The sequence below is a fragment of the Taudactylus pleione genome, unplaced genomic scaffold (genome assembly GCF_031769625.1).
Source record: "Taudactylus pleione unplaced genomic scaffold, aTauple2 ptg001166l, whole genome shotgun sequence".
Taxonomy (NCBI): domain Eukaryota; kingdom Metazoa; phylum Chordata; class Amphibia; order Anura; family Myobatrachidae; genus Taudactylus; species Taudactylus pleione.
Window position 1 is genome coordinate 1,126,124 of NW_028285567.1, and position 15,236 is coordinate 1,141,359.

At 47.2% G+C, this 15,236-nt stretch overlaps 1 protein-coding gene across 3 annotated transcripts in view; it reads left to right on the plus strand.

Annotated features, from left to right (window-relative positions):
* DOK7 (docking protein 7) overlaps positions 1-15,236 on the plus strand; it is a 205,724-nt gene that overhangs the window by 163,019 nt on the left and 27,469 nt on the right. For all 3 annotated transcript variants that reach the window (XM_088462233.1, XM_088462234.1, XM_088462235.1), the window contains exons 8-9: positions 9,776-9,824; positions 10,497-10,565. In XM_088462233.1, coding sequence (XP_088318359.1) covers positions 9,776-9,824; positions 10,497-10,565 — 118 coding nt within the window. The remainder of the gene's footprint in view (positions 1-9,775; positions 9,825-10,496; positions 10,566-15,236) is intronic.

Below are 15,236 nucleotides of genomic sequence, written 5' to 3' on the forward strand. Positions count from 1 at the left end.
TCAAGCACCTTCCCCTGTTACCACCCACAAATGCCTCATTCTGTCACTCAAATTAGCAGGCATTCGCTATTTTGCGAGCACACAATTTCCGACCGTAATGACTGGTTCGCACATGCGTATTACGACCCATACGCATGCGCAGTTGTGCGAACATCGCTCGGAGCGAACGAGCGGCCGCTTACGAGCGGCTCTGATTCAGGCCCTTTGTCTCCATCCACTTTCTCTCTCTCCAAGGTTTAGTACATAACAAATAGCCTACGTAAATGTGAGCTCACAGTCTCAGACATCTTAAATACGGTTCAAATGTGTAGGAAATGCCAACTGTGGTGACCGACATGCTCCATGCAATACATTGGCAATGCTTTTATTAACGATCGTGAATATATCACATTGTATCTAATAATTTCTCATGTAACCATTCATCCAGTTTATACTATTCATGTTCTGAGTTGTGTCGCAATCAGAATCAATGGACGCACATTTGGTAAATAAATATGAAGATCATCCATTGCTTTCGTGTTGAAAGGAACAAAACAAAACTGTGTTTCTCTAGGTTATGGGAGAAGCAGAGCATTGAGGGAGATCAGTTATTGTTTATGTGTTTTCTTATGTTGCTGGAACTATTAACAATTAGAATTGAATTCCACAATCACAGAGCATAATGCATTCCATAGCCAATACCTTCCCTCTCAGTGTACAGATCTTATCAAATTCTACCCATTAGCAAAGCACTGTAGCAAACTCAGCTTCCGATCAATGCACCGTATTATGCCCCTGGCTGGCAGAACGTGCTGGGAATTGGGAAGCAGCTCCAGGTGTAATGTTCATTAGTTGTATAGCAGCCACTGATATGCTTAATAGTTCATACCAATTACCATTAATGTCAATTCCGGGGTATCAATGGACAAGGTGGAAATCATCTTGTAGGAACACAAACAGATTTGTGTGATATTACAGAAAGTCTTTACTTTCCATTAGGGGTGTGCACCGGCCACTTTTCGTGTTTTGTGTTTTGGTTTTGGATCTGGATCTTTCTTCGTGTTTTGGATCTGGATTGGTTTTGCCAAAACCACCCTTCCGTGTTTTGGGTTCTGGGTTTTGTGTTTTGGATCTGTATTTTTTTGAAAAAAAGCATAAAAACAGCTAAAATCACAGAATTTGTAGGTTTTTCTGCTCCTATGCTATTATTAACCTCAATAACCTTAATTTCCACTCATTTCCAGTCTATTCTGAACACCTCACACCTCACAATAGTGTTTTTATGTCCAAAAGGTTGCACCGAGGTAGCTGGATGACTATGCTAAGCGACACGAGTGGGCGGCACAAACACGTGACCCATCTAGGAGTGACACTGCAGTGGCAGGCAGGATGGCAGTTAGAAAAACTAGGCCCCAAACTGTACATAATGCAAAGAAAAAAAGAGGTGCAAGATGGAATTGTCCTTGGGCCCTCCCACCCACCCTTATGTTGTATAAACAGGACATGCACACTTTAACAAATCAATCATTTCAGCGCCAGGGTCTGCCACACAACTGTGGCTGAAATGATTGGTTCGTTTGGGCCCCCACAAAACAAGCTGGCAATTAATGTGTCCCTGCACAAACTGGCTCTACGGAGGCAAGATGTCATCCTCATCCTCCTCATCCACCGATTCCTCACCCTCTTCAGTGTGTACATCCTCATCCTCACAAAGTATTAACTCGTCCCCACTTGAATCCACCACCACAGGTCCCTCTGTACCTTCTGGAGGCTGGTCTCCCTGGAAGAGCTGATAATTCATTTTGATGAACATCATCTTCTCCACATTCTGTGGAAGCAACCTTCTACGCCTTTCGCTGACAAGGTTCCCGGCTGCACTAAACACTCTTTCGGAGTACACACTGGAGGGGGGGGCAACTCAGGTAAAATAGAGCCAGTTTGTACAGGGGCCTCCAAATTGCCTCTTTTTCCTGCCAGTACAGGTATGGACTGTCTGACATGCCTACTTGGATGCTGTCACCGATGTAATCCTCCACCATTCTGTCAATGGTGACAGTATCATATGCAGTGACAGTAGACATGTCAGAAATTGTTGCCAGGTCCTTCAGTCCGGACCAGATGTCCAAACTTGGTCCTGCCTGCCCTGCATCACCGCCAGCGGGTTGCTTAGGATACCTAAGTTTTTTCCTGGCAGCCCCAGTTGCGGGAGAAAATGAAGAAGGAGCCGTTGACGTGTCACGTTCCGCTTCAGCTGACAGTGTGTTCACCAGCAGGTCTTTGCACCTCTGCAGGCTTGTGTCGGCCGGAAAGAGAGACACCACATAGGCTTTAAACCTAGGATCGAGCACGGTGGCCAAAATGTAGTGGTCTGATTTCAACAGATTGACCACCCTGGAATCCTGGCAAAGCGAATGAAGGGCTTCATCCACAAGTCCCACATGCCGAGCGGAATCGCTCCGTCTTAGCTCCTCCTTCACTTTCTCCAGCTGCTTCTGCAAAAGCCTGATGAGGGGAATGACCTGACTCAAGCTGGCAGTGTCTGAACTGACTTCACGTGTGGCAAGTTCGAAGGGCTGAAGAACCTTGCACAACACGGAAATCATTCTCCACTGCGCTTGAGTCAGGTGCATACCCCCTCCTTTGCCTATGTCATAGGTGGATGTATAGGCTTGTATGGCCTTTTGCTGCTCCTCCATCCTCTGAAGCATATAGAGGGTTGAGTTCCACCGCGTCACAACCTCTTGCTTCAGGTGATGGCGGGGCAGGTTCAAGAGTGTTTGCTGGCGCTCCAGTCTTCGGCACGCAGTCGCTGAATGGCGAAAGTGGCCAGAAATTTTTCGGGCCACCCAAAGCGTCTCCTGCACGCCCCTGTCGCTTTTCAGAAAATTCTGCACCACCAAGTTTATTGTGTGAGCAAAACATGGGACGTGCTGGAATTTGCCCAGATGTAATGCCCGCACAATATTGGTGGCGTTGTCAGATATCACAAATCCCCAGGAGAGTCTAAGTGGGGTAAGCCACTGGGCGATGATTTCCCTCAGTTTCTCTAAGAGGTTGTCGGCGGTGTGCCTCTTACTGAAACCGGTGATACACAGCGTAGCCTGCCTTGTAACGAGCTGGCGTTTCTGAGATGCTGCTACTGGTGACGCTGCTGCTGTTGCTGCGTAAGGTGATACATCTACCCAGTGGGCTGTCACAGTCATATAGTCCTTAGTCTGCCCTGTTCCACTTGTCCACATGTCCGTGGTTAAGTGGACATTGTGTACAACGGCATTTTTCAGGACACTGAGGACACTTTTTCTGACGTTTCTGTACAGTCTCGGTATCGCCTGCCTAGTGAAGTGGAATCTAGACGGGATTTGGAACCGGGGACACACTACCTCCATCAATTGTCTAAATCCCACTGCACTAATGGCGGATACCGGACGCACGTCTAACACCAACATAGCAGTCAAGGCCTCAGTTATACGTTTTGCTTCAGGATGACTGCTGTCGTACTTCATCCTCCTCGCTAAGGACTGTTGGAGGGTCAATTGTTTAGTAAAAGTAGTGGTGTTCCTACTTCCTCTCTGGGATGATGAACGACTCCCAGCAGCAGCAGCAACAGCAGCAGCGGCAGCAGTAGGCGTAGCAATGCAGGATCCTCCGGAGGAATCCCGGATAGGAGAGTCAGTCATGCCAGTGATATGGCCTGCAGGACTACTTCCGATCCTGACTAAGGAGGAAATTGACGAGGAGGGAGTTGACGGTGTGGTTTGCAGGCGCTTGGATACAACAGGACAACGGGATTTAGGTGTCCCTGGACTGCTTACGGTCTGAGCCAAAGTTTCTGAACTTGACAGTAACTTTTTATGAACGCGCTGCAGGTGCCGTATAAGGGAGGATGTTCCTAGGTGGTTGACGTCCCTACCCCTACTTATTTCACCTTTACATATGGTACATATGGCAAGACAGTTGTTGTCCGGATTTGGATAGAAATATTGCCAGACCAAAGAGGTGGAATGTTTGGTCTTCTGCCCAGGCATGACCGTGATGGGCTTTTTCATCCCACGGACAACAACTGTCTCCCCCGGAGCCTGATTTAAACAAACCACATCACCATCAGAATCCTCCTCGCCAACTTCCTCCTCAGCGCCAGCTACACCCGTATCCTCATCCTGTTGTACTTCAACAGTGACATCTTCAATTTGCATATCAGCAAGTGGACTGTGGGTGCTCCTTTCAGCACTTGCAGGGGGCGTGCAAATGGTGGAAAGAGCCACCTCTTCCCGTCCAGTGCTGGGAAGGTCAGGCATCGCAACCACCACCACACTTGGACTCTCTTTGGGGATTTGTGATATCTTCTTAGAAAGCACAGTTCTTCGCTGTGCTTTTGCCAGCTTAACTCTTTTGATTTTTTTAGTGGGAGGAGTGCTTCCATCGTCATGTGAAGCTGAACCACTAGTCATGAACATACTAGGGATCGACCTTAGCCGTTCCTTGCCACTCCGTGTCGTAAATGGCATATTGGCAAGTTTACGTTTCTCTTCAGCTGATTTAAATGTCTTTTTCAAGGTCATTTTCCTGAACTTTGCCATTTGGGATTGTATGTGCCCTCTACTATGACATTGGGCATCGGCCTTGGCAGACGACGTTGATGGCATGTTATCGTCTATGTCATGACTAGTGGCAGCAGCTTCAGCACTAGGAGGAAGTGGTTCTTGATCTTTCTCTATTTTATTTTTATCGGAGAAAGTTTGGTCCTCCATTTATGTTATATCGATTTGATATATACGTGCGGCTAAACACAGAAAATAAATTTTTTTTTGGTTCGGACTGGAGTGTACTTTGTGGGTTACAGCACCCTTTAACGGTCAAGCCAGCCGGCCCTTTACTTATGACACAGGCGCACGCTTGGCACTACTTTGTTGATGCACGTGCGGCTACTGCGCACACAATTCACAAACACAGAAAATAATTTTTTTTTTGGTTTGGACTGGAGTGTACTTTCGGGGGTTACAGCACCCTTAACGGTCAAGCCAGCCGGCCCTTTACTTATGACACAGGCGAACGCTTGACACTACTTTGTTGATGCACGTGCGGCTACTGCGCACACAATTCACAAACACAGAAAATAATTTTTTTTTGGTTTGGACTGGAGTGTACTTTCAGGGGTTACAGCACCCTTTAACGGTCAAGCCAGCCGGCCCTTTACTTATGACACAGGCGCACGCTTGGCACTACTTTGTTGATGCACGTGCGGCTACTGCGCACACAATTCACAAACACAGAAAATAATTTTTTTTTGGTTTGGACTGGAGTGTACTTTCGGGGGTTACAGCACCCTTTAACGGTCAAGCCAGCCGGCCCTTTACTTATGACACAGGGGCACTCTTGGCACTACTTTGTTGATGCACGTGCGGCTACTGCGCACACAATTCACAAACACAGAAAATAATTTTTTTTTGGTTTGGACTGGAGTGTACTTTCGGGGGTTACAGCACCCTTTAACGGTCAAGCCAGCCGGCCCTTTACTTATGACACAGGCGCACGCTTGGCACTACTTTGTTGATGCACGTGCGGCTACTGCGCACACAATTCACAAACACAGAAAATAATTTTTTTTTAGGTTTGGACTGGAGTGTACTTTCGGGGGTTACAGCACCCTTAACGGTCAAGCCAGCCGGCCCTTTACTTATGACACAGGCGCACGCTTGGCACTACTTTGTTGATGCACGTGCGGCTACTGCGCACACAATTCACAAACACAGAAAATAATTTTTTTTTTGGTTTGGACTGGAGTGTACTTTCGGGGGTTACAGCACCCTTAACGGTCAAGCCAGCCGGCCCTTTACTTATGACACAGGCGCACGCTTGGCACTACTTTGTTGATGCACGTGCGGCTACTGCGCACACAATTCACAAACACAGAAAATAATTTTTTTTTTTGTTTGGACTGGAGTGTACTTTCGGGGGTTACAGCACCCTTAACGGTCAAGCCAGCCGGCCCTTTACTTATGACACAGGCGAACGCTTGACACTACTTTGTTGATGCACGTGCGGCTACTGCGCACACAATTCACAAACACAGAAAATAATTTTTTTTTGGTTTGGACTGGAGTGTACTTTCAGGGGTTACAGCACCCTTTAACGGTCAAGCCAGCCGGCCCTTTACTTATGACACAGGCGCACGCTTGGCACTACTTTGTTGATGCACGTGCGGCTACTGCGCACACAATTCACAAACACAGAAAATAATTTTTTTTTGGTTTGGACTGGAGTGTACTTTCGGGGGTTACAGCACCCTTTAACGGTCAAGCCAGCCGGCCCTTTACTTATGACACAGGGGCACTCTTGGCACTACTTTGTTGATGCACGTGCGGCTACTGCGCACACAATTCACAAACACAGAAAATAATTTTTTTTTAGGTTTGGACTGGAGTGTACTTTCGGGGGTTACAGCACCCTTAACGGTCAAGCCAGCCGGCCCTTTACTTATGACACAGGCGCACGCTTGGCACTACTTTGTTGATGCACGTGCGGCTACTGCGCACACAATTCACAAACACAGAAAATAATTTTTTTTTGGTTTGGACTGGAGTGTACTTTCGGGGGTTACAGCACCCTTTAACGGTCAAGCCAGCCGGCCCTTTACTTATGACACAGGCGCACGCTTGGCACTACTTTGTTGATGCACGTGCGGCTACTGCGCACACAATTCACAAACACAGAAAATAATTTTTTTTTAGGTTTGGACTGGAGTGTATTTTCGGGGGTTACAGCACCCTTAACGGTCAAGCCAGCCGGCCCTTTACTTATGACACAGGCGCACGCTTGGCACTACTTTGTTGATGCACGTGCGGCTACTGCGCACACAATTCACAAACACAGAAAATAATTTTTTTTTTGGTTTGGACTGGAGTGTACTTTCGGGGGTTACAGCACCCTTAACGGTCAAGCCAGCCGGCCCTTTACTTATGACACAGGCGCACGCTTGGCACTACTTTGTTGATGCACGTGCGGCTACTGCGCACACAATTCACAAACACAGAAAATAATTTTTTTTTTGGTTTGGACTGGAGTGTACTTTCGGGGGTTACAGCACCCTTAACGGTCAAGCCAGCCGGCCCTTTACTTATGACACAGGCGAACGCTTGACACTACTTTGTTGATGCACGTGCGGCTACTGCGCACACAATTCACAAACACAGAAAATAATTTTTTTTTGGTTTGGACTGGAGTGTACTTTCAGGGGTTACAGCACCCTTTAACGGTCAAGCCAGCCGGCCCTTTACTTATGACACAGGCGCACGCTTGGCACTACTTTGTTGATGCACGTGCGGCTACTGCGCACACAATTCACAAACACAGAAAATAATTTTTTTTTGGTTTGGACTGGAGTGTACTTTCGGGGGTTACAGCACCCTTTAACGGTCAAGCCAGCCGGCCCTTTACTTATGACACAGGGGCACTCTTGGCACTACTTTGTTGATGCACGTGCGGCTACTGCGCACACAATTCACAAACACAGAAAATAATTTTTTTTTAGGTTTGGACTGGAGTGTACTTTCGGGGGTTACAGCACCCTTAACGGTCAAGCCAGCCGGCCCTTTACTTATGACACAGGCGCACGCTTGGCACTACTTTGTTGATGCACGTGCGGCTACTGCGCACACAATTCACAAACACAGAAAATAATTTTTTTTTGGTTTGGACTGGAGTGTACTTTCGGGGGTTACAGCACCCTTTAACGGTCAAGCCAGCCGGCCCTTTACTTATGACACAGGCGCACGCTTGGCACTACTTTGTTGATGCACGTGCGGCTACTGCGCACACAATTCACAAACACAGAAAATAATTTTTTTTTAGGTTTGGACTGGAGTGTACTTTCGGGGGTTACAGCACCCTTAACGGTCAAGCCAGCCGGCCCTTTACTTATGACACAGGCGCACGCTTGGCACTACTTTGTTGATGCACGTGCGGCTACTGCGCACACAATTCACAAACACAGAAAATAATTTTTTTTTTGGTTTGGACTGGAGTGTACTTTCGGGGGTTACAGCACCCTTAACGGTCAAGCCAGCCGGCCCTTTACTTATGACACAGGCGCACGCTTGGCACTACTTTGTTGATGCACGTGCGGCTACTGCGCACACAATTCACAAACACAGAAAATAATTTTTTTTTTGGTTTGGACTGGAGTGTACTTTCGGGGGTTACAGCACCCTTAACGGTCAAGCCAGCCGGCCCTTTACTTATGACACAGGGGCACTCTTGGCACTACTTTGTTGATGCACGTGCGGCTACTGCGCACACAATTCACAAACACAGAAAATATATTATTTTTTTAGCACTTGGGGGGAGCACCCCTGATGGACAGAGCACCCCCTGGACAACACTACAGCACCCCTTTAGGACTGGGACACTGCACAGGACTTTGGAGTGGACACAGCCCCTATGGAGAACTGACTGCACAACACAGTCCAGCCAGCCCCTATGGACTTTGAAGTAGTGGACACAGCCCCTATTAACAACAGCAGCACAGCACAACACAGCCAGCCCCTATGGACTTTGAAGTAGTGGACAACAGCAGCACTACACTACACTACACTACACAGCACTAACTCCCACCCTCCCTCTTCACTGTCCACAGCCGAGTGAGAAAATGGCGCCGACGCGGGTACCTTATATAGGATCCAAAACCCGCGAGACTCGGAAGGCGGGATGATGACGTTTTGCCTCGATGTCAGATCCGAGTCAGGCGGGAAAAGTCGAGCCTGACTCGGATCGGACTCGGATCGGGGGGGCTCGGGGGGGTTCGGATTTCAGAAATCCGAACCCGCTCACCCCTACTTTCCATGTACAACTATTAAATTAGGGTTATTTTATTAGTTGAAAGATGCTCATACTTTACAGTACACTCAGCACTGAGTCATGTAGAGACCTCTGATCACTTTCTGACAGTGTCTAGTTATTGATTACTGTATGCTGGCCTAAGTGTCTATTACTGTCATAGATGAAAGTGAAATAGTACAGAACTGATACTTCTTGATTATTGTGCTCAAGGCTGGATTAGTACATGAGACACAGGGGTCCTGTGTATAGGGAGGCGGGGGTCTTTCCCTGAACATTGCATAGTAGAGATGAGGAAAGCCAGCTTATGTGAGCTCAGATAAGGAAGGGTTAATGTAACTTTCGGGCAGATTTATAAAAGGGTAAGGGGCCTATTTAATATTTATCATTAAATATTTGCGACATATACCCCGAAAAACACCAGTTTTTTTGGGGGGAAGCCCGCAAATATTTAGTATCACCCCAATGTATGGTACACTTTTATTAACTCCTCTACGGGAGATGCCTGGAGAGGAGATGTGGCTGACAGCTACGGGGGGAGGCGGGGCTCTCCACGTCATTAAGCTCCGCCTCCATCATGGCAAAATGTCGCTACTAGCATGTGTGCGGGATGCAAGTGATCCGCCTACTCTTCCGAGGGTGCAAGGGGCTACCTGAAAAATGGAGGAGGGACCGCAGCAGACATCTTTCGGAGGCCCCATCCCTGCCTGTGCTATTTATGTTCCAACAGAACTGCTGCGAGCATGTCAGTATAGTGGCCCCAATGTAACACAACGTATTATACCCACTCACAGATGAAGAGGAGGGTGGTTTGTTATTGGTGGGGTATAAATGCACCCTCCTCTTATTCCCCTGCATGTACTTACACATCTCATTAATCTGCTCTGTCTGACTACTGTACACTGAATAAGTGAATGTTATAGTTACATTATTAACCGTTTTGTGTATTTGTCTTTGCTTTCAGGGAGCTACAGGCCCGCATCCAAGAGCTTTACTCACAGCTCATTCGCAAGGTAGGCAAAGCAATGTCATTCTAGCAGTAGAATTCATTTTCGCTTTGATGCAGAATTTCCCATTAGGCATCAATACGTTCAGAGTAATTGTGCGTTATGAACAGTGTGGAGTATATTTCTTCTTGTACCGTTCTCATAATAGTTTCCCTTTGATTATGCATCGGTGAGTGCATCCTTGGTGGTAAGCCCATGTGGCTTCTCCATATGAGATACATTCTGATCAGATAGCGCTGAACAGAGCTGAATGCACCTCAGGTGGGGCTTTAATAATGAAACACTGATCCTTAATAGCACTGTCGCAGTCATTTACATGGACATCTGTGGCACTGTAGGGAGTTTGCAGGATAGCACATTAAGGTTCATGCACATTTAAGCAGCACACTAAAATATAACCAGACATGAACAAAACAGTTATGTGCCACTGGTAGTACATAGGGGCTGCTGCAATCTGCATCTTTGAATGTGGCCAGTACAGTCTAAGCAAAGGTTACAATCCTTCTCCAGGGAAAACCTAATGAGTGATGCGAAGGGAGTGCAAACAGTACGTGTTCAACACTTCACTGCATTACATATATAATATATATATATCTCAATGCCAATATTCTCAGAATGCAAGTTTGTCATACACGTGAATGCTCATTACAGTTTCTCCTTTATATACTGATTATACAGGTGCCCCCTCTGCCTTGGCATCAGGAGTCTCTAGACCTCACAAAGGCCCGGCCATGTTAGTCGTCACTGGTATGTATTATATAACGTGGAATATTTACCTGCTCTATTGGTCCTTTGCTCCTGCTTACTATTAATTACCATTACTTTGGTTTCTAAATGCTCATTATATATTAGCGTTTAAAAATACACAGCTAAATAGAAAACACCCTTCTTGACCACTAGACAACCTGGGCAGGATGCAGAGGTGGAGGTACGCCTAATTTGGCACACGTACCACGCAGCTATTCGCATTATGTATATTACTACAAAAATGGCTGCACACATGTACGGGCAATTCAGAGACATAGGGGTTGATGTATCAAGTAGTGGAAAAAGTGGAGACGTGGACAATTGGAGAAGTTGCCCATAGCGACCAATATATAATTCCTATTTTTCATCCCTAATGTCAACCATTAGTGTGCAATGGGTGTGATTCCGAGACGCACGCTAATTCAATCGCAGCTGCACAAATATGCTGATGGTTGCAAAGCTTACCCGAGCATCAGGATGCCCACTGCTGCCTTCTCATATGCGTACGACGTCACTTACCTGCATAAATATCGGTAACATCGACGCACATTGAGCAGCCACTTTGCCCTTGCGGAAGCTCTGACCTGCCGCAGCCTTGGGAGCTCTCCTGACACACAGAGCTGCGTATGCAATCGCTGTGGCTAATTTATGCACGCCCGTGAAACGGCGTTCACGCGGACAGACGCGTCTACATATTTCAGACCACTCCCGTCACCACCCCCAAACGCTGACAACCTGTCACTCACTCTGCGATGGATTCCTCTGTACCTCCGTAGTCACTGTGTGATCGCTGTGCCCGCGCAGTGTGGCTTATATGCATGCGCGATGGCAAACAATCGTTCGATCTGCGTGCGTAATCGCCTTTGCGTCCAGCTCTGAATCGGGCCCAGTGTTGCAGTGCTGAAAGCTATCCTGTTGTAAGTGGAAGTATCTTTTTCTGTGGATGATTATAAAGGAAATAGGCCGAGAATAATCCTAAAGTCAAAACCAATGAATGGGGTGATCCTAATATGTTAGAGGAAGGCAGGACTTGGCTTCCAGGAGACTTCCAGGATGCGAGCTGGAGGTGACAACTCAGGGGGGGCTGGTGAATTTAATCATTTGAAGCTGCCCCTTCAACACAGTGATACAAATTGCGGCACTGGGACCGGGGTTATAATGATCATCAACACACTCTCTACCCCACGCATTTCACTAGAAAGTGTGTAAGATGAACTCACTCTTCCGTGAGTCCATTGGACTCCCCTAACATTCAGCCAAGTGTTCATTGAAGTGACATGTTTACATTCCCCACCTCATGCATTTGTAGCTGGACTCTCAATCCTGCAAAATTCGGCACATCAGAGACAGAATGTGGACACGCACCTGCCTACGTGCTAGATTGTGAAATAGGTGTATTTGTGCATAGAAAATGATCATTAATAAATCATTTAAATTATATTTATTTATTTACATAGCACCACCAACATATTCCATAGTGCTTTACATTTGGGAACAGACACAGTAATAAGACAAGACTGGGTAATAACAGACAGACAAAGAGGTAATATCTCACTTGTCTTCATCTGTGACCAACAACTGGAATATGATTCCGTATTTAGCTGCACAATAGGGCGACAGGCTAGACACCTTGCTCTGTGAATGATTCTGTGCAGCTCTCAAACCCTACATGATTTATATCCCCCATCTCTGGTTTGTAGATTAATCCTATTGTAAAAATGAACTGAATGATAATTTATATTTATGCTTATCTACTTGGTGCTTCATTGTAATACTCCTGCCCAGTAATCAGCAGGCACCATCTTTTGTGATGTTAGTGCTAGGCAGCTATAGCATACTTGCCTACCCTCCCGATTTGGTCGGAAGCCTCCCAAAACTCGGGTGCCGCTCCCGACCTCCCGGGAAGGCAGGCGATCCTCCCAGCTGCCGGCGACCACTCCAATCCCCCTGCAATTACATGTAAAGCCCCCGCAGCGGGGGACGGCGGTGACGCGATTCACGTGGCATCGCGTAATTTTGGCCCCGCCCCCTGCTTCACACTGCCTGTAATATCAGCAGTGTGTAGCGGGGGCGGGGCCAAAATGACGTGATTGTGTGGCTCTACCCCCACCCCGCCCACAAACACTCATCATATGGCCGCCCCCACCCCGTTTGCAAAATTTCCACAGTGCCCCCTCTATGCAAATTATTTTGCAGTTTATCCATTTTAATTGTATATTATCTAATATTTGCACTATATGCCTACTTAGCTGACATGTATGATTAAATGAATGGTGATTAGCATAGAGTAAGTATTATAAACGGAAATAGATATTTTCTAAAGAAGTATATAGGGCCCCATTTACAAACGAAGGGAAATACCAGCGGGAATCTTCGTTTAGTATCACTGTGATACAAACGAAAATTCCACTGGTATTTAGTAATACTTACCCCTCTGCTGGGCTGCTGGCAGCCTAACGCTGCCAGCGACGGGGCTCCAGGGTCATGCGCATGCGCGACGGTCCGTCAGTGCACGACAGGGAGACCCGGCAGTGCCTGGAAGGCTTCGTTGAAGCCGGAAGGGCACCGCCGGGTCTCCATTGCCGGCAATGGGGCCCACATCGCTCTCGCCATCTGTTAGATGGCGAGAGCGATGCTGTACAAACAGCGGTAATCTTAGATTACCGCTGTATACTAAATACAGCAAGAAGGTATAACCCCTTTAGTGAGCACTAAAGGGGTTATATTTCGTTTGTAAATGGGGCCCATAGTCTCTCTAATCCTAAATGTTGATGATATTACGTGGTATATAAGAAATATGATTCACTAATAAATCAGTCAGTAAGGAGAGACAGAGGCGGAAGCGATTGGGCCAGTGACAGCAGATGCCCTGTAGTAGCACTCTGGTGAGAACAGAAAACCCGGGGCTCAGCAGGTGGCAGTGTAACTTGGTGCAGGGAGAGGGCCGGGCCTCAGAGGTGGCTAGTCCCTCGTAGCAGCCCCATTCTCTGCATTTACTGTAGCTACGCCCTTGCCTGTGAGTGGCATCTGTTCTGCCAAAGATTGGAAGAATGTGTACGGTGACACTATCCTTTCAGTAGATTGTTTCATGTTAGATTGAGATCTGCTGCAAAATTGGACAGGTGTGTAGGCATATATTGGGTGTTACATCTGCATTCAGGTCTCCAGTAGGATTGTGTCAACAATCTGGTCTGGAGGTTTGGGCATGTGTGTATCCATCTTAAGTCATGCATGGTCGTATCATATGAATAATTTGCTTTATCCATTGTTTCTAAATTAAAAACTGCGGATGCAATGGAGGGAGGTGTCTGAAGGGTGACAGGCCAAATATTGTTATATAGTCCTTACCTGAAGATGTTATTCGGCTTCTTTTTCTGTAGATGTTGCTGTTCAGTACCTTATTAAAAGATCTAATGAAAAGTCCATATCAGTAGTCGTTATCCAACGTCGTATAAATAAATCAGGAGGTACTAAGAGAGTATCAATGTAGGACACCACAAAATGGCTGCCAGTAGCTGGGCATCCTCTATATAGGGCTGTGACATCACAATGCCTGCAGGCAGCAGCTAGAGATGGCTGTAGCTTGGATCAGCTCTAGGCCTAGATGACCTGCAGCAGCACTCTGGTGAGAATAGAAAAACAGGGGCTCAGGAGATGGCAGTGTAACTCTGCGCAGAGGCGGCCTGGGTCCCATAGCAGCCGCACTCTTGGCACCTACTATAGCTACGCCCTTGGTCACCAGGGCTGGTATCACCCAGCGCACCTACTCACACTGTCTCACCCATCTTTTGACTGCTCACAAAAGGGAATGTGGTCTCATGCCTGTGGAATCACACCCCCCTGTAGTACAGTATGAGGTTTTTGGTGAGTAACCGCGTTTCATGCTCCCTGTCTTGTCACACAGGGTACTTGCCCAGCACTCCAGTTCCTTTCCGGGCACAGTGTGGATGAAGCACGCATTGCGTGCGTCATCCATCACCGCTGCTTGGTGACACCATCAGAGCAGCTCTGCTATTTTGGTGTCACTCACTCGGATGGTGTCACCCGGTGTGGCATCTGTTAGTAATGCCACTGACGCCCACATGGCACTGGCCACACCCACACAGCACTGGCCACACCCCCTCCACTTCTCATAATAGGCCCGTGATCATTTTCAGCCACAGACTCAGGTGGCCCTTAATCAAGCCCTGGAAGGTGGTTGTATAGGCTGCATCAGTTTTCTTACACAAGCTAAAATACAAAATGGGCATCAAAAACAAAACAAAAAAAATATACACTGGCGGTTTCAATAAGAACACTTGGTAGGGAGGACCGTGCACTTGCAGTTCTACGGGAACAACAAATGTTTTTATCAGGACGACAATGCCACCTGTCATGTTTCAAGGGCGACGCTGGACTGGTATACAGAAAAGAGAGAGTCCAGATCTTAACCCCATTGAGAACCTCTGGGATGAATTGGAGTGACTGGTGCATTCTAGGCCTACTCGACCTTCTTCAGTGTCACAATTGGTCACTGTACTTAAGGCGGAATGGCCAAGCTTACCGCCTGCTGCTGTCCAGCAACTTGTGGGCAGTTTGTCAAGAAGGGTGTCTGCAGTAATCACTGCACGTGGTGGCCCTACACAGTACAAAGTACTGACGTCAATAAATTCTCGTTTCTCTATTTGCTTT